Source organism: Canis aureus, chromosome 9, assembly GCF_053574225.1.
Source record: "Canis aureus isolate CA01 chromosome 9, VMU_Caureus_v.1.0, whole genome shotgun sequence".
NCBI classification, from domain to species: Eukaryota; Metazoa; Chordata; class Mammalia; order Carnivora; family Canidae; genus Canis; species Canis aureus.
This window is the reverse complement of record NC_135619.1, coordinates 34,339,279-34,359,464: the sequence shown is the minus strand read 5'-3', so window position 1 is coordinate 34,359,464 and position 20,186 is coordinate 34,339,279. Positions and strand designations below refer to the sequence as shown.

The following is a 20,186-nucleotide window of genomic DNA, read 5'->3' as shown; positions in this document are numbered from 1 at the left end:
TGATGGCAAGACTCTTCCCCCATAATCCTCTCTGGGTTCTCGTTTCTGCTTCCTGGGGAACCCAACTTGTGACTATCTGAGAAGATGGTGTTATAGAAACAATAAACAGACCAAACAATATTTGGATCTTATAAAGTGAAGTGCTGTGACCACATTCTAGTTTCAAAATTATATATTTGGGCTTGCCAGTAATGAGGAAGAGCAGAAAGGCGCAGTTAAGAATGTTGGCAATAGGAACTATTAAATTTTTCAAGCTGACGATATAGTATCTAATTAAGAGCTTCATTTTTCCTCTACAAATATGGAGATTTCATAAAAACCAAAAGAACTTACAAGATTGTCTCATCCTGTTATCAAATACGGATTTGAAAACAGCTAAGTATAATTTAGAAAAAATAGTTAAAAGGAGTGAAAAGAAATATACCAGAATGCTAACAATAACTGTAGGTCATTAACAGCCACACTTTGTGTTTTTCTCATTTCCTGAATATAAACTTAAGAAAATGGGAGAATGATTTTCTTGTAGCATCTTCAGGGTTTTATGAAACTCTGAGAGACAGAGATTAAAATATTTTCTTTAAAAAAAATTAAAATATATTTTTAAATTTATTCATGATAGACATAGAGAGAGGCAGAGACACAGGCAGAGGGAGAAGCAGGCTCCATGCCGGGAGTCCGACGTGGGACTCAATCCCGGGACTCCAGGATCATGCCCTGGGCCAAAGGCAGGTGCTAAACCCCTGAGCCACCCAGGAATCCCCCATATTTTCTTTAAGATTTTATTTATTCATTCATGAGAGGCAGAGACATAGGCAGAGGGAGAAGCAGGCTCCATCCATGCAGGGAGCCCGATGTGGGACTTGATCTGGCGGATCACGTCCTGGGCCGAAGGCAGATGCTCAACCACTAAGCCACCCAGGCATCCCTAAAATATTTTCTTTAAATGTTTTAGTAAGTATAGAAAACTCTGGGAGACTCTAATGTGATATTAATATTGCTACATATTCCTTTTCCACTGAGTCCATTGTGCTTTATCAAGAATAAATTGCCCCAATTAAATGGCACATAAAGACAGGGAACTCTTAGAATGTTTATTAAATGGATGATTTACAAGAAGGATAGTGATGAATAAAGGTAAAATTTTTCAGTCGAAACATGAAGTTTACATGTGTAAGTTTAAATGAATATTCAATTCTCTTTTTTTTAAATCTTCTCCTTTAAGATTATATCATAGCATATGAAGCACTGGTGAGATCTATGTCACCAGAAATTCCCAGTTTGCTGATTTCCGGGAGATTTTTCATCCGATGATTGTACTGCAACAAATGGGCATCATTGACCGCAACCTTGAAGTGGTCAGATTCAACCAGCACTTGTATCTGAAATGGCACATACACAAAACTGTTAGAAATGCTCATTAATTTCAAGACCAGTCTGGCCTAAGCTCAGAATGTCCCACGTTTCATCTTTCTGATCATCCGTGGAACTGACTGAAGTCCAAAAAAGGAACTTTACAGCAAAAATAAATTCCACAGATTATCCAAAGATTCAAGCAAAATAAAATAAAAAAAAGATGATAAAGATAAGGTAAAGCTATAAAGGTAAAGATTAATAATGTATCTACACAAAAACAAAGTTTTTGTATGGCCAACACCTAAAAGTAAAAAATAAACACACCAAGTGCTAGCGAGGATATGGAGAAAAAGGAGCATTCATGCACTGTTAGTGGGAATGTAAATTGGTGCAGCCACTGTGGAAAATAGTATGGAGGTTCCTCAAAAAATTAAAGATAGAAATACTATTATGATTCAGTAAGTCCACTATTGCCTATTTACCCAAAGAAAATGAAAACACTAGTTTGAGAAGATAAATGCACCCCTATGTTTACTGCAGCATTGTTTATAATAGCCAAGATACGGAAGCAATGTAAGTATGGATCCATAGATGAATAGATGAAGATGTGAGATCGATCTATCTGTATATATTATATAATATGTGTTATATAATATATGCAATGGAATATTTCTTGGCCATAAGAAAGAATGAGATCTTGCCATTTGTGATACCATAGATAGACCTAGGTGATATTATGCTAAATAAAATAAGTCAGACAGAGGACAAATACCATGATTTTACTTACATGTGGAATCTAAAAAATCAAAGGAAGAAATAAATGCACAAAAAGCAGAAACAGACCCATGAATACAAAAAACAAACTGATGGTTGCCAGAGGAGAGGGGTACCTACAAGGACAGGCAAGATGGTTGAAGGGGAGTGGGAGGTACAGGTTTCCAGTTATGGGATGAGTGAGTCATGGGGTACAAGGTACAGCATAGGGAATACAGTCAGTGGTACTGTAATAGTGTTGTATGGTGACAGATGGTAGCTACACTTGTAAGCACAGCATAGCATATAGAGATGTTGATCACTATGTTGTACACCTGAAACTAATGTAATTTTGTCAGCTATACTTCAATAAATAAATGAAAAATACTGAAGTAGAAATTCTCTAAGAGGGTGGCATATGTTGTGAGAATTGATAATAACCAGTTGGGGCAAGAGTAGGGGAAACACTCTTCCAATAGTAGTGAACATGTTTATCCTTACAGCCTTTTGAAAGCAGCACTTTGGCAATATCTTATCTAAATTTTAGATATGTACATTCTTGGGCACCTGGGTGGTCCTGTCGGTTAAGCGGCTGCCTTCAGCTCAGGTACAATCTCGGAGTCCTGGGATGATGCCCCGTGTCGGGCTTCCTCTCCTGCCCCTCCCCTGTCCCCTGCTTGTGCTTCTCTCTCTCTCTGTCTCAAATAAATAAATAAAATCTTTCTAAAAAATTATGTACGTTCTTGGAATAAACTTCTAGGAAGCAAAGATTTATAAGGACCAATATTATACTGTTTTAGTAAAATAAATTTTTCCAGGTTTCATTTATTTGGAATATTTCCATGTTCCAAATTATCATCCATAGGGCACTCATAGAATAAGCACATATCTAAGCAATGAAATGTTATTAAATAATGATGCTCTAATATGAAGAGATGTCCACCAAATATAGAACATGGTCCCTATTAGTCCCTGCCTTTTTTTTTTTTTTTAAGATTTTATTTATTCGTGAGAGACACACAGAGAGAGGCAGAGACACAGGCAGAGGGAGAAGCAGGGTCCATGCAGGGATCCTGACATGGGACTCGATTCCCGGACTCCAGGATCACGCCCTGGGCTGAAGGTGGCACTAAACTGCTGAGCCACCCAGGGATCCCTAGTCCCTGCCTTTGAGGAACTTATAGTCTAGTTGTTTTATTGGCCACTCTACTGTCAACATAACCACCTCAGAGTCATGAGTTCAGGGGTAGAGATTACTTAATAAAGTTTTTTTTTTAAGATTTTATTTATTCATGAAAAACACAGAGAGGGGAGAGAGAGAGAGAGAGAGAGAGGCAGAGACACAAGCAGAGGGAGAAGCAGGCTCATGCAGGGAGCCCGAAGTAGGACTTGATCCCGGGTCTCCAGGATCACGCCCTGAGCTGAAGGCGGCACTAAACCGCTGAGCCACCTGGGCTGCCCAATAAATAAAGTTTTTAAAATAAATAGCGTTGTATGTCATAGAAAATACTGGAAGAATATTAACCAAGTTGCAACCCTTGTGAGGTTGGGAGAAAGGGGAAAAGATGGAGGTTTTCTTTTTTTTTTTTTCTTTTTTTTGGAGGTTTTCTAATTTGAAAATCTGTAAAATTTCTTTTTAATAAAACAAACATTAATTTCAGAATTTAAAAAAATTAGTTTTGATTGCCATGCCAGCTACGCTGCATGAGTCTCAGCCCAACTGTACCATCAAGACTTTCTGCCTTTTTTTTCGTTTTTTCAGTAAGCTCCAAGTCCAGTGTGGAGCCCAACATGGAGCTGGAACTAATGACCCTGAGATTAAGACCTGAGCAGAGATCAAGAGTCAGTTAACCAATTAAGCCACACAGGTGCCCCCTTCTTCCTTTTTTATTAAAGATGCTATTTTTCTCATTTTCAGAAAAGCTTTAAAAACTCAAAAGGTGTAGTAACAGGGACAATGGTGAAATGCCGACATGGAGCTAGAGAGTGTGCCAGTCCTGTTGAGCCTGGTCCCTCAGGATGAGGAGCAGAGGTACTGGCTAGGTGTCCCAGGATAGCTGATAAAAATTCATTTCAAGTGCATCGTGGTTGTAGAGTGATTCCCCATGAGAAATATATATTATCAATATATAATAGTAGCAATAACTTACTTTGTTTTTTTTAATTTGTTTTGATTTTGGGTTTTTTTTTGTGGGCAGCAAAGTTTATTGAGCGACAGTATAAAGCTCCCAAAGAGGGAGGGGACCCAAGAGAGTTGCCCAGCAATAACTTACTTTGAATGGTTTACCACTTTCGAATGGAAAAGCTGCCTGCCTTTCTTCCTTTCCCCAGATATTATCCAGCTTGGTATTGCAAACAATGACTCTCTTGTTGTCTTCATTGAAGCGTGGGTTAAAGTGGAAGGCAACATCATTCCCTCTCTTGAAATCTAGAGCAAGTCTGTTTTAAACCAAAGACCAGAGTTAGTAAAATGATTCAAGTTGTACATTTGTATCAAAGGAAGAATTCATCATTTTCTAAAGATCAAATCATTTTATAAAATACACAACATTTTCTAAAGGGAAGCAAATAAACCAGAGTATGGCTTCAAACTGGAAAGTAAACGAAGCCACTGTTTGATGCGCCCTTGTAGTATTGGAAAGTATGCAAGGCAGTACGTGTTCACTTTTTTTGCCTCCTTGTCTTTGGTCACATCATTCCATTTAGCTGTCATTCCCTCTTTACTGCCTACTATGAAAACTCTTCAAATCATAATGGTTACCTCTTTCCTGCCCTGCCAGTTACTTTTAATACCTATCAAATACCTGGCTTCCTTCTAGTTAACCAAAAACTTAGTCCTAAAATACCAAGAATGAGAGAACATAATGTTCAGAATCCTGTTGCTAAGTTGTGAAGTCATGGAGAGATAAATGTGTTAAACATTCCAAGATGGGAAGTGGAATTAATGGAAGTGCTGGCTTAACTTTTTGACCTTGTTCCTTCTCCTTGGATGTTAATGCAAACACAAGTCCTCAGACTGTTCAAGAATTAACCCTACCCTCAGCTTCTCAAAGTCTGCTCCCTGGAGCACTAATGTCAGAATCAGCAGGTGCTCTCGTTTTAAAAAGGTCTACACTCAACCTATTAACAATGATTTCTTGGGCATTTTCATTTCCCCAGTAACACACATACAACCACAAATGTCTTTCAACGACTGAATGCACAGGGAGAGGATCAATATAATCAGATGGCAATGGCATTTGTATTTGACTTTAAAAAAATCCGACAGCTATATTTTCTCTACAGTGAAAAGGAAGACCTTGCCATCTCTACCACCTTAAGCATTCTTTTCTTCATGTAACTCATCACATAAATTTTGCAGAATGAAGCAACTGTTTTTTCAGTTTACTACCATCTTAACCATTTCTACCAAAATTAATATTAATCTGCCACAGTCTGTGTGCATCTCTAGTATTACTGGGGCTAAGGTTTTAGTGCAAAAACCCTGAATGAGACAAACATCCAGTGTGGATCTGTGTGATAGTGGCTGAGGAAGGAGTACAAATCGTAAGTGCTGAATGCATAGGATCAGATGTGCTGGGTTCTGTGTTATTTGGGGAAGCAAGATGGATAAGGACATTGTAACTGGCTGTGAGGCCAGCTTTATCGTGCAGGTAAGTACTGTGTTTAGAGAGAAGCTGTACAGGCTGTGTGGAAAGAAGAGAGGGCTTAGGGTCCTGGCTACCAACCAGAACCAGAGAAGGCTGGCTGGATGTAAAATGATTATATCAGAGGCTGAGTCCATTTCCTGGTAACAGAAAAGGGGGTTCCCACGGATCCACGAGGAGCAAAGTGAAAGACACAAAGTTGTTTATCGATTCATAAGAATCCTGTGTACCTGTGTACATAGCTTGAACTTGTACCTTTTGTGCACTGTCGGTAAGACCCAGAAACACAGATCAATTTATGGCTGCAGGAGCTTTAATGGTACTACCACCTCAGGACAGGCATCCTGGATGTCTTCAGGGTATCCTTAACCTGCTTGTATTACATGTAAATACAAGCAGTGGTGATAACCACAGCCAGGCATCCCAGGGCAGCCATAAATCAGTATGGATTTTCCTAGATGAGCTCAGGGGCTTACTCCATCCTAGCTCACCTCCATCAAAACCAGTCCCAATACCCAAAGTTGACTTCTTTTGAAGCAGTCTTTAACTTGTAGGGTCTTTTCAAATCTTTTTTTTTTTTTTAAAGATTTTATTTATTTATTTATGAGAAACACAGAAAGAGAGAGGCAGAGACACAGGCAGAGAGAGAAGCAGGCTCCATGCAGGGAACCTGATGTGGGACTCGATCCCAAACTCCAGGATCATGCCCTGAGCCGAAGGCAGATGCACTTAACCGCTGAGCCACTCAGGCGCCCCTTTTCAAATCTTTACATAAGTAGTGTCTACTCAGAAGACTGGGGTTCCACCATCCTGCCACTTAACATCTGTAGACCTGGCTGACAGCTTGGGAATCTATGACTCTGCTTTGTGCCCAGGAGGAAGGCAGAAAGGACAGTCAAGCCCACTAAGACTGCACTGGGACCTGCATGGCTGCAGGGTGATCTGTCCAAATATGAGGGGAGAGAGGTATGATGTGTAAGCTCTCAGATGAACTCAAAATTACATCCAGTGCAATCTTTGTGTTTTTGACCCTAATCTTTAATGGGTATCTAGATATAAAACGCATGCTTGGTTTTTTAGACAATACATGGCTCAGCGGTAGAGAGATGGCCAAGTATTACATTACATAAGACTGTACTTCCCTTAAATTCTAAGGCTCTCACTGCCAGGAATAACTTAGGTTTTTCTGAATGGGTTGTCTGCTCTTTCCCTTTATCCCCACAAAGTAAAACTTTTTGGGGGTGCCTGGGTGGGTCAGTCAGTTAAGCATCTGCCTTCAGCTCCAGATCGAAGTAGAGCTCCCTGCTCAGCGAGAAGTCTGCTTCTCCTTCTGCCCTTCCCCCTGCTCATGCTTGTGCTTGCTCTCTCAAATTAATAAATAAAATCTTAAAAAAAAAAAAAAAGTAGAACTGTTCCATTGTAGTTCTGGGAGAAAAAACAAGATTTAAGTGAGGGACATTTTGTCCTCTTGGTGGGAACACACACATGATTTATGAGATAATCCCATTCTGTGATATAGAATTCTCAATGTAAAATTTTAAAAATTTTATTAAAATTTGAAACAGATCATCCTTTATTCAAAAACCAATTGACAAATATGTTAGAGTTGCTAATTTTGCTCTTTACCTGTTTGCACTGGGCCTTACTGTGCCCAGAATTGTTATCAGCATGCGAGGCTTGACTCCTCCAGGCAAAGGTAGGTCATAAGGCACAGTCTGGGAATAAAAAACATACATGTATCAATAGAGTCATGTGTTCTTGGGGAAAGAAAGGAAAATATTTTGCTAATGTGACTAACACATAACCCTAATTTAAGCCATTTTTCCAGATTCTCAGGCCACCCTGCCCAAGGCCTGAAGGGATAAGGCTTCCTACATGTACAAGTAAGTAATAATCATGAATAAAACCATCAGGGGGCTCCTGGGTGGCTCAGTTAAGTGTCTGCCTTTGGCTCAGGTCATGATCCCAGGGTCCTGGGATAGTCTCTTGTCAGGCTCCCCACTGAGCAGGGAGCTTCTTCCTCTCCCTCTGCCTCTCCCTTGGCTTGGTGTCTCTCTCTCTCTCTTTCTCTCTCTCTCTCTCTCTCTTTCTCTCTCAAATAAATAAATAAATAAATAATTTTATTTTATTTTTTACCTTTGTTTTTATTTAAGCTCGATTTGCCAACATATAGTATAACACCCAGTGCTCACCTCATCAAGTGCCCTCCTGAATGCTCATCACCCAGTTACCCCATCCCCCGACCCACCTCCCCTTCTGCAACCCTTTGTTTCCCAGAGTTAGGGGTCTCTCATGGTTTGTCTCCCTCTCTCATTTTTCCCACTCAGTTCCCCTCTTTCCCTTATAATCTCTTTCACTATTTCTTATATTCCATGTATGAGTGAAATCATATGATGATTGTCCTTCTCCGATTGACTAAATAAATAAATAAATCTTTAAAAAAAAAAAAAAAAGGAATAGAGCCATCAGTTAATTGGTGCCAAAGACAGAACATATTCCCTTTTGGAGCACTGTATCTCTCACTAGTAAGGCCATCCTAATCTATGATTCATTCATGTGGACTATTTTTTGGAAAGGCTTAGGCTTGCCCTTGCAATCAACATTAACATTTTTGTGCCACTTTTCTTTTTTAAAAATTACTTTTACTGAGATATAATCATATCAGTTTTAGTTATACATCCTTGTGCCCCTCTTAAGAACCCTGTCACATAACGTACTTCATCATGGTCATTTGCTCCCTGAGAGCAGGCATTGTGTCACATCTGGGGACTTGTGAGTTCTCATAAGCTCTACTTACATGGAATCAACAGGGTGCTTTGAGTGTGGCAGATCCTAAAAATTTCTGGAATGAAGAACACTCTTCATCTAATACATTCCCTAGTTCTTCCACAAAAATTTATTAACCATCTATGTTCAAGGTGCTGTAAATATTCCCAAACTCCCTTTGGCCTTTTCTCTTTTCCCTTCATAATTTCTTACCCCAGCCCCCCCAACCCCAGTTCAACCACCAGCCAAGTCTTTTCTCTCTAGACCTATACTTCCTCCTATTTGCATTTCCTACAGATGCTTCAAGTCCAACAGGTGTGAACTGGAGTTTGTTTCTTCCTCCCCATGCCCCAACAGATCTCCTTCCTGAGTTCCTGGTTCGGGCTGACCCTTAGCTGCTGCTCTAATTGTCTGGCCTTGAAAACCCAGTCATCCCTGACTAAGACCTAACAACTAGTTCCTGGGGTTCTTCCTCTGCAACCCCTCTCACATCTGCCTCTTCCTTTTCACAGCTTCCATGTCCCCATCTGTCTACAAAAGACTACCTGTGGTCAACCAAGGCCTGCTCAATGCTGCCCATGCACCCAACGCCTTCTCTGTACTCTCCTCTAGGCAGACCTAAAGGCAGGTCAGATGCTACCTATGCCAACGTCCACATGGTCCTGAGAGGGTCTGATCCCACACTGCTACTAAATGCTTTCCCAACATCTATATGTTATCTCCCAACTAGATTATACATCTGGAAGTGAAGGATCTATTTTTGAGATGTGTCTAGGGTCTCCACAGAGTTAGGTTTTATACTTAGAATTCATATACTAAAATGGGTTTTAATACAAATGAAAATTCAATCCTAAAATCACAAAATTATCTCTAGAAGGTTTTTTCAAAACCATATTACCTTGGTTTCCCTACACATTCCCTCTATGAGCCTAGACAAATTGTGTAACTAATTCTCTACTGTCTCATTTCCTCATGTGTAAAAGTAGGACTAGTAACAGTATCTTTCAGGGCAGTTATGGGGTTAAAGGATATCACCCATGTAGAAGCACACTGCTGGTATGAGTTATGTACTGTTTATTGATAATATTAACTAAAATGTACCCTCATTACTATGATCTTAACTTCATTTATATTAAACCTGCCTTACAGATGTCTTGAAAAGATACACTGACTTCTCTTCATACTAATAGTACACATACTAATCTCAATACAAACAATGAGTTTTTCTAATGGGCTGACATACACCATGGTTGGTCCTTGAAAAGTGGCTCTATGCAGCGAGTTTAAAGCTTCAGGTCTCTCTGAAGCCCTTTGCAGGTTGGTGCTCAGAGCCAGCTCCCAGCCAGAGCACAGCAAAGTAATGGCACCGACTTGAGAAAATTGTTCTGTTCGTTCGTCATTAGCTTTGTCCTGATCACACTCAAGTATATGAAATGGCTAGTTCCATCTTACCAGTGGTCCAGCAGGGATGCCAAAGGGACCAGCCGCAGGGTAGGCTCCCGGAGCGCTTGGTTGTCCAGGAGGCGGGTAGGCCCCAGGCCCACTCGGTTGCCCGGGTTGGGTTCCTGGTGCTGTTGGGCCAGGATAAGCAGGTGCTGTGGGGCCAGGGTAGGTGCCAGGAGGCGCCTGGCCAGGGTAGCCGCCGGGAGGTGCCTGGCCAGGGTAGCCACCGGGAGGTGCCTGGCCAGGGTAGCCGCCGGGTGGTGCCTGGCCAGGGTAGCCGCCGGGAGGTGCCTGGCCAGGGTAGCCGCCGGGAGGTGCCTGGCCAGGGTAGGCACCAGGATAGGAGGCCCCTGGGTAGCCCCCTGCTCCAGCAGGCTGGTTTCCCCATGGACCAGGCCATCCTTGAGGGTTTGGGTTTCCAGACCCAGATAAAGCATCATTAAGCTAGACAGAAAGATATCAATAATTACAGGATGAAAAACATTCACAAAAACAGAACTTTCAGGAAAACAGGAATATGGGATCTAAGAAGTAGAGGGATACAGTAAGGGTATGAAATTCACATCAACAAAATTTTCCTGCCTATTAAACAGTTTGCAGTTCATAAGACTAAAATTAGACTTTGGGGTTATATATGCTTCATCACTTTCTTTTTCTTTTTTAGTAATAATGTATCAGTACTGGTTTATTAATAGTAAAAAATGTACCATACTAATGTAAGACATTAATATTAGAGGGAAGTGGACATAGGGTAAATGGGAACTCTTTGTACTATCCATGCAATTTTTTTATAAATCTAAAACTAGTTTAAAATTTTTAAGTTGTTTTTTTTTAAAGACAGATCATGCCATTAAGTGGGATTCCAGATTAATTACTGTTTGTATGGGGATGAGGAGAGCCATATAGAAAATGCAAAACAAAGCAAAGCAATTTATAGTTCTTAACATGAATTGTCTTTCCATAAAGAATGTGTTTTTTTGATGCACTATAATTCTAATAGCGATTGCCATATTTTCTTGGCCATATAGTGTCAACATATGAACTACATGGTAAAGTTCATACAACTATCCAATGGTATAAGGCTTTTCCTTGGAAAGAACAAGGATGGCTTAATAGAAGCCTCCATACCAGTTTCACAAGACCATTCCAGAGAAGGATTTCTAAGAGGTGTGGTCCCCTTCTTAGCAGCTCTCAAAGGGCTTCCAGTCCCATTTCCAATCTCTAGCAGAACCACAAGACTGTCCCTGGCAGCCACAATAGGTACACGGCCATGCACAGTGGTTTCTGATATAAGCAGGTACTTGCTTTATCTGTGTTTTGATGATTATTTAGTCAAACAACTACATGGTTTAGATGAAGAGAAGCCCTACAGTAGGTGGTCAGAATGATGGGCTTGAGTTCTCATAGTTCAATGAGTTCCATGTCTGACAGCAGAGTCAGTCCTGCCACATTCCCAATGTGGCAATGTGCTGGTCAAATCCATCCCTCTCCTTGCCCTGGGCTGATCACAGGGGAACTGACCCCTGAAGATGGTGTTTAAAGGCTTCCAGATGAGTCTGGCTAAGGAGAAGCATCGGCCAGAAATTAAAGAATAGGAAGAAGAGAGAAGCCTGGGTAGCTCCCCTGTCCTTTTTGCCTCATGGGGCATCCGGGCAGCTGTGGCCTCTCCTGCATCCCTTTATTCTTTCTTCCCATCATCTCGGATCATGGAGGGTTGCCTTTTGTAACCTGCCAAAGTCAGGAGCTAGCCTTCCTCTATGTAAAAGTACATCATCTCTAACTGACATGAAAAGAAAAATCGTAGAAATCAGGATGCTGAGACAGCACCATTGCACCATCCTTCCCTTTGCTCATATTATTTCTCAGCTTCTGCCCATGAAGTCAAACTGTTTCTATCGCAGGCTTTTTAGTAAAGGAGTTATGGTTAGTGAGTCCCAGGCATCAATCTCCCTGGCTTTCTTCCTGAACCTATTGCTGGAAAAACAAGACTTGAGCTAACCAGCCCTCATTGGACAGTTAAGGCCAGAGGAAGCCACATGGTGAGAGAATTAGAAGCGAATGTCTGATGGTAAAGAAAGCCCTCAACCTACGTGGAATGGATATTACAGTAAGAAAACAGACATAAAACACTTACTGAAAAACTGTCTGCCATTTTCCTGAAAAGGGGGGAAAAAAGATAGGTTATCATTTGATCCTAGACAATTTCACCAGTTTCCATATTAATATAACATCACACACAGTACATTGGGCAGTTCTAGATTATCTACAGGCATTCTTCTAAACCAAGCCAGTATATTCCCCAAATACACCTAAATCAATAGTGTGGAACTACAAGGAAAAAAAAAAAGCTCTAGCAGGGATGCACTCCAGCTAGATCACCAAGCCCTATTTAACTCGTAATTCTCAAGTCTAATCAGACCAACCTACGTTCTGAAGGAACGAGGAAGCAAATGTCCTGCCCCTTTCTTTGGTAAGGACAGAAACAGTCCTGGTTCATCTGTGGTCCTCCTCACCTTTCTTCCTGGGTGCTTTTTCCACCACCTCTTACAAAGAGTTGAGCCTCTTAATATCACCCACCTTCCCTCCCACTCCCAAGATCAACCCCATGCCCTCTTCTGGGTTTTAGGAGGAAAGCAGAGTTGACAGATTCCTACTGAGATTTGAAAACCAATGCCCCAGATGGAGTTGCTACCAATGATTTATTCCTTCATTTGCACGTATTTATGTCTGCTCTGGGCCAGGCACCATGCTCTTGCTTGGGTCCGAAGACAGGCCAAGATCTGTATGGTCAAAGGGCTCACGGGCCATCAGGAATCACGAGGGATCAATGCTGTGAGCCAGACTGTGTGATGGGGCATCGCAACTAGAACTATGACTTCTAAAATGGGAAGAGGTGGTATTGTTTGAACTAAGCCTTAAAGGAGAGGTGAGATCCGGATGTGGAGCAATGAAGAAAAAAAAGGCAGGTACAGAACACTTCTTTTTTTTAATTCATGATATTTGTTACTCCAAACGAAACTCAGGCAGTATAACAAACTAGGGTGAAAAGAAAAGAAGTCAGGCAATGTAGAGTAAAATATTTTTGGGTAGGATGCTAACCAAAAAGAGTTGGCTTTGCCCAGAGCTGACTCGAGGGGTGGCCTTGACACAACCTTCCTGCTTTCTCCTGCTCCTCTCCCTATGCCAAGTCTCTAACCATTTAAGATGTTTTATACCTGCTCCCACTGCAGGTGCTCTGGCAGTGAGGGGAAGAGGGAAGCTTTGGAATCCTAAGGCCTGGGTGAGTTTTCTTGAGTCAGGATCACCTGAACTATGGCCAAAGTGATCTAGATCTTAAACAATCAGAATCTCTTTTCCCTTGAGTTGCCCACTGTGATATGTACTAAATTATTTTAAGAAATGACATTACCCCTAAAGAATAATAATTGATAGGTCCTAAACAGTTAAAATATCAGACTTTTTGGTAAAAAAAAAAAAAAAGACTTAACAACTTAATGTCCTCCTAGGACTGAATGTCCTCCATTTGTACATATCAGATAGTTTATCATACTCTGCTATTTATGTCACAGTTGAATATTACCTTCTAAGTTTTTTTGCACATCTCTTTTTTAAATCTGGACATTCTCAAACATATTTGGAAGCAGTTTATGGTATCACCATATCATCCATCTTCAAATGTGGGAAACTGCTAGCAATTTGAGTAGGAAGTCACAGTGACTCTCCCAGGGCTTACATTCATGTATTTCCTGTAGCATTTAAGCCTTTTCTTTTTAAGATTTTTTATTTATTTATTCATGATAGACAGAGAGAGAGAGAGAGAGAGAGAGAGAGAGAGAGGCAGAGACACAGGCAGAGGGAGAAGCAGGCTCCATGCAGGGAGCCCGACAGGGACTCAATCCCGGGACTCCAGGATCACGCCCTAGGCTGAAGGCAACGCTAAACTGCTGAGCCACCCAGGGATCCCCAGCATTTAATCTTTTAAAGCAGAAGTCACCTGCTTCTCCACTTGGGCTTCCTTCCCCAAAAGGCTACTGCTGCTTAGAAAAGTGTGCAGCCACCACAGGAGGAACTTGAGACAAGTGTTATTACAGAAAAGGAAAAGAAAGGAAGTCTTTTTTTTCTTTTAAGATTTTAAGTAATCTCTACACCCAACATGGGGTTCAAACTCACAATCCTGAGATCAAGAGTTGCATGTTCTACGGACTGAGCCAGCCAGGTGCCCCAGAAAGGACTTTTCTTTTCTTTTTTTTTTCTCCTTTCCTTTTTCCTTTCCTTTTTCCTTTCCTTTTTCCTTTCCTTTTTTCCTTCCTTCCTTCCTTCCTTCCTTCCTTCCTTCCTTCCTTCCTTCCTTCTAAAAGATATTTATGGGGATCCCTGGGTGGCACAGCGGTTTGGCGCCTGCCTTTGGCCCAGGGCGCGATCCTGGAAACCCGGGATCGAATTCCACATCAGGCTCCCGGTGCATGGAGCCTGCTTCTCACTCTGCCTGTGTCTCTGCCTCTCTCTCTTTCTCTCTGTATGACTATCATAAATAAATAAAATAAAATAAATTATAAATAAATAAATAAATAAATAAATAAATAAATAAATAAATAAGAGATATTTATGGGCAGCCCTGGTGGATCAGCAGTTTAGCGCCGCCTTCAGCTTGGGGTGTGATCCTGGAGACCTGGGATCGAGTCCCACGTCGGGCTCCTGGCATGGAGCCTGCTTCTCCCTCTGCCTGTGTCTCTGCCTCTCTCTCTCTCTTTGATGAATAAATAAATAAAATCTTTTAAAAAAGATATTTATTTATTTTAAAAAGAGAACAAGAAAGAGAGAGAGAACACGAGCAGGAAGAGGGTGAGAGGGAGAGAGCGAAGCACACTCCCTGTTGAGCAGAGAGCCTGATGTGGGGCCTGATCCCAGGATGCCCAGAATCATGACCTGAGCTGAAGACAGATGCTTAACTGACTGAGCCACCCAGGCGCACCCAGAAAGGACGCTTCTTAAGAAAACAAAGCCTCTCTTATTTTGGATGCTGGAAGGAAACAATCTTGAACTTCACGATGGGCAGAAAGTTCAGTTCGTTTGATTACACAAACTTCTTCCATTCCTGCATAACATACTAAAGACCCAGACTAAAAATAAATAAATAAATAAATAAATAAAGACCCAGACTTACAACTTCATAAGTGTGTTTTGGCTTCTCTTAGATATTCCTATTCTGTAAAGGCTTTTTCCCAACCTCAGCACCACTGACATTTCAGGTTGGATTCTTTGTCGGAGTTGGAAATGTCTCCAACTAGCATCTATGGCTTCAATATATAAGGTGCTAATAGCACAATACCCCACCTCCCAATTATGACAACCAAAAATGTCTTCAGACATTGCTACACATCTTGGAAGCTGAGGCTAAAGGGCAAAGTTGTGCCTGGTTGAGATACACCTGTCTAGGCTGATTAACATGTGTATCCCTATAGAAGTGGAGATACAAGGTCAATAAAAACCAAAAAGTTAGTTTCAATAGTTAAAACTAGCTAAATCTGTACCATTGGCCTAATAAGGTGTCATATTAACATAACTCCAATCAAACTAAAATGTGTTTAAAGGCTGATTACAACTAGAAACTAAAGCAGCATTTCCAAAATGTAACATTTCTTCTTAAAGTCTCTGCTCAAGCATATTCAACTTATTTTCAGCTCCAACTAAAACAATTTGAGAAACAAAGCAGATTCCACTTTCTTTCCACTGTGTTTCATATAAAGCCTTGGTTGACAGTTTGTATTATGCTGTGATACATTAGACAAGCTCATTAGAATAATGACACCCTGCATTAATGTGGTGCTTTTCAGCTTATAAAGCACTTTTCCATACTTTCCCTATTTTCATTCTGATAATAATCTTATAAGATTTTCAGGGGAAAGTTAATATTCCCATTCTAGATGTAAGGAAACTGGGCAACCCTGGTGGTGCAGCGGTTTGGTGCCGCCTGCAGCCTGGGGTGTGATCCTGGAGACTCGGGATCGAGTCCCACATCGGGCTCCCTGCATGGAGCCTGCTTCTCCCTCTGCCTGTGTCTCTGCCTCTCTCTCTCTGTGTCTATGAATAAATAAATAAAATCTTAAAAAAAAAATAGGTGTAAGGAAACTGAGGCTCAGAGAGGTGGCCCAAAGTCATTCTGTTCTTGGCAGGCCAACAACCAGGGTCCAAGCATCCTCACTCATAATTCAGGTTCATTTTATTTTTTTTTTAATTTTTTTTATTTATTTCTGATAGTTACAGAGAGAAAGAGAGGCAGAGACACAGGCAGAGGGAGAAGCAGGCTCCATGCAGCGGGAGCCCGATGTGGGATTCGATCCTGGGTCTCCAGGATCGCGCCCTGGGCCAAAGGCAGGCGCCAAACCGCTGCGCCACCCAGGGATCCCTCAGGTTCATTTTATACTGAATGTCAAACCTCACTCTTTGAAATTTTAAAGTATCATCCTTTAAAAGTGTTAATTACTTCACTTAGAAATTAATTCTCTGGCCTATTCATTCAGAACTACATAACATGTTGAAATTGTAAACAAATTAAAAAAAGAAACCATGTTTTTGTCAGAAAACTAGCTGAGTGACTCATTCAGTGAGCTTTGATACACACAGTATTGAATATAATGATGCCATTTTGCACAGTCACTTTGCTAATTATAACCACATTTAAACCAATAAAGTGTACTTCTCCAAAAATTGGATACGCACTGTTTCAAAATGTTTATTCTCTACCATCAGATCTGTATCTGTTTTTCAAAAAAGGTTATAACCAATGCTTTTTTGAAATAAAGGTTAGCAACCTTAGAACTTAAAAAAAAAAAAAACTATTTAGATAAATATCTTTCTTACTTGCCTGGAAATTTCCTCTCTCTTTCTGTCTCTCTGTCCCTCTGTCTCTTTCTTTTAGATGAACTATTTATATAGAGACACAATCAAATGTAAAAAAAAATCTTCTCACCCTATAGATACTACACATACATGAACTCCATCCTGCCATTCCCAGCAGCGGAAAATTTAGAAGCACCAGGAAAGAAACCCTACGTTAAAGCAAAACAAAACAAACAAAACATGAGGAAATACTATGTAAGTCTTCACATTTGGAAAAACCTACAGAAAGTAGTTCAATGTTGCTTTGGAATAAAGAATTTAAACATGAGTCAGAATGTAGATCATTTTAATTGGCTGTTAATTGTAGCTTTTCCCTCTAATAAAGAGGGGCTATTTACTGTACTCTGCTATTCTAGATCCACCTAGCAATTAGTCCAGTAGCCAGGGTTCCTGGGAGCACTTCTGAAATTTCTGCTCACACAGGGCCCTGACCTTTATACAAGCTGAAAGAGAAGTAGATCACGAATGTATTTCCTCAGAACCCCAAGGCACTGCCCACACCTCCTCTCCAAAGACCACAGGAGAGGCAGTCTACTTCCTGCTCTTGCTGAAAAAAGGAGCAGGGCGTGAGGAAAGTACTTTCCAAAGCCAAATTCAGTGATGCTGAGTTGGAACAAAGGAAACTGGTCTTTTACTAGGATTTCCTTCTTATCATAGTTCCTCAGCATCAAGGAAGGTAAAGTTACTCGGTGCCTCTCAGTTACTGATTTTTTCCCCCTATGGAAAAGCTGAACATCAGTCAAGAGAGAAAGAACACATGATACTTAGTCAGCAGCAAATTGGAAGTTTACAGCAAGCACTGCCCTGGCAGGCTTAGCACTCAGAATTTAATTACCCAGTTCAGGCTCTAGACACCCAATGTCAACCCAGCTGTCCTCGGTGGGAGCCTCTTTCCCAAACCATCACAGGAAAGGGAGGCTAGGTTTCAGATCAGTTACCATGAGTCTCAAATACCTTGAGCTTACAAGTCAACTGTATCTAAGGTCAACATGAGATGCTCATATAATACATGAGTGTAGGCGCCTGTTGCAGTTAAGATTTAGAGTCTGGCTGATGAGGTTCTAAACAAATAGGTAACTATAAACTATAGGTGAGATGAACACTGGCCTTTGAGCTCACTGCAATAACTGATATATAGAGCAATATAGCAGTAACTGAAGTCTTTATAGTAAAAACATTTATGCATATTTGTAGCATAGTGAGGCTTCATTAATTAAAGACCCCTGCAAAAAACAGGCTCAATTTATCAGTGTTCCCCTTCTTCTATTCCTTAAGTAACCTGGTGAGACATCCTTCCAGCACTTCAAAGCTCAAAACATTCAAAGACCATCATCAAACTTTCCCCCAGAACATGGAAGAGGTGCTGATTCTAAGTGTAACCCCCAAACGTTATGAATCTAGGAAGCAGTTCCAATCCCCCAAAGGTCACCGAGGACCTGTCTTCCATTCCTTTCCCAGAATCCCGGAAACCGACTGGGTCACTGTGGTTCAGCCTTCAGCAACCCAACTCCCAGGAGTCACTTTACAAAGATTCCACAGTATCTGGAATAGGAACCACTAACTTGAAGGGTGGGCCTGAAGCCGAAGTCCCTGCCTCTCCGGCGTTACGCTGCTGCTCCTCAGAGGACACGCACGTTACAGTGTTTTTATTTTAGCACCTGACAATTCACAGTGCACCTCCAAATCGGTTTTAAAAGCTGGCTCCGCTGGGGCTCTGCTCTTTCTGCCACACCCTACGCGTCCTCGCCGCGCAGACCTGGGTTCATTAATGCCCACATTAGCCAATGGCAGGGATGAGTCACTGATTTGCAAAAGCTTAGGATGTGCAGTGTTCGCCAGGCCATGCACATGCCCACCCAGGCCCTGGGGCATCACCGCTTTCTGTGGGATCAGCACCCAGCGAGCGGCGCAGCCCCTGCCCCTGCCGGGTGTGGTACCCGAGCTCCCGCGCGTCCCCACAGCCATGGCGCGCGGGAGGCCCCTGGGACGGGGGACCCCCTCCCGAATCCCAAGCCTCGGCGGGCCGCTGGGGTGGCCGAGCGCGCGCCCCCGCCACCCGCTCGCCGGCGGACGCACCCGCGCGCTCCAGGACCGGTACGGGAGTCCCGCAACGCGCCGCCAACTTTCCCGAAGTCGCACGCCGCTCTCTGGGGAGACGCAGGCTGCGGGCCCCGCAAGCGACCTCCGTCCCTCCGCGCCCCCCGCCCCCGCAGACCGCCGGCCCCCGCTCCCCGGGCCCGGCCGCCAGCAGGCTCGGTCCGCGGCCCCCGCGCGCCCGCCGTGCCCCTTGCGCCCCCGTGACCCCCGCGCGCCCCCGCCGCTCACCCCGTGCTCCCGCGCGCCCCCTGCGCCCCCCGTGCCCCCTGCGCCCCCAGTGCCCCCGCGCCCCCGCCGCTCACCCCGTGCTCCCGCGCGCCCCCTGCGCCCCCCGTGCCCCCGCCGCTCACCCCGTGCTCCCGCGCGCCCCCTGCGCCCCCTGCGCCCCCCGCGCCCCCCGTGCCCCCGCGCCCCCGCCGCTCACCCCGTGCCCCCCGCCGCGCCCCCCGCCGCGCCCCCGCCGCGCCCCCGCAGCTCACCCCACGCCTCGGCGCTCGTTCGCTCGCTGCGGGGACGGCTTCGGGGACGGCTTCGGGGAGGCGGCGCGATCCCTGACGGGGCGGCGGCCCCGCGCCTCAAATAGGCCCGGCCCGCCCGCCTCTAGGGGGCGGGTCCCCCCTCCCCCCCGGCCCGGCCCGGCCCGGCCCCTCCCCGCGGGCGAGGCCCCAGCGCACACCCGGCGGGCGGGTCCCGGGCGCCGCTGAGAAGCTCCCGGCCCCGAGGGCGGCGGGGGGACGCTGGGGGCGGCCTGCAGCCCCGCAGCCCCGCAGCCCCGCAGCCCCGCAGCCCCGCAGCCCCCAGCCGCGGTCCCGCGGCCGCCCGAGACCTGGCGTGTGGCCACGTTCCCCGCCGTCTCTCCAGATTCACCTGGTGCCTCCCTCCACCGGGACCGAGAGCCTGCGAAGGCTTCCCAGTGCGCTTCTTTTTACAGAGTCTTGCTTGCTGGCTGGCTTTCACCGAGTTTGCTTGTTTTCGGCTTGAATTGCAGGCCCTCTCGTCCTTTCTGCATTTATTTTACCTAAACCCTCTCCGGTAGCAAAGCGTTCCCAAGAAGTGCTTGGGGACTTGTGTCACTGGGAGGGCCCTGTCCAGTTTTCTGAGGTGCTGGGTGAGAGAGAGAGATGCCCCCATATTCCTGACCTTGCACTCGTTCCCTTTCTGAGCTGCCGTGCGAGAGCCCTAAATCGTTTCTGCTTGTTTGCTCCCCACTGCATCCCTTCCTAGAAT

At 43.7% G+C, this 20,186-nt stretch overlaps 1 protein-coding gene across 2 annotated transcripts; it reads right to left on the bottom strand.

Annotated features, from left to right (window-relative positions):
• Positions 1 to 1,077: 1,077 nt before the first annotated feature.
• Positions 1,078 to 19,565, bottom strand: LGALS3 (galectin 3). Of its 2 annotated transcripts, XM_077909371.1 has the most exons (7): positions 19,439 to 19,533; positions 18,425 to 18,618; positions 12,097 to 12,118; positions 9,972 to 10,406; positions 7,380 to 7,468; positions 4,380 to 4,545; positions 1,078 to 1,379 (listed from the first exon to the last, which is right to left on the bottom strand). In XM_077909371.1, exons 3-7 carry the CDS (start codon positions 12,112 to 12,114, stop codon positions 1,224 to 1,226), a joined length of 864 nt encoding a protein of 287 aa, XP_077765497.1. In that variant the 5' UTR covers positions 12,115 to 12,118; positions 18,425 to 18,618; positions 19,439 to 19,533; the 3' UTR covers positions 1,078 to 1,223. The 2 variants fall into 2 exon arrangements, with proteins under 2 accessions (XP_077765497.1, XP_077765498.1); XM_077909372.1 differs by lacking the exon at positions 18,425 to 18,618 and having other exon boundaries at positions 19,439 to 19,565.
• Between the last annotated feature and the right edge of the window lie 621 nt (positions 19,566 to 20,186).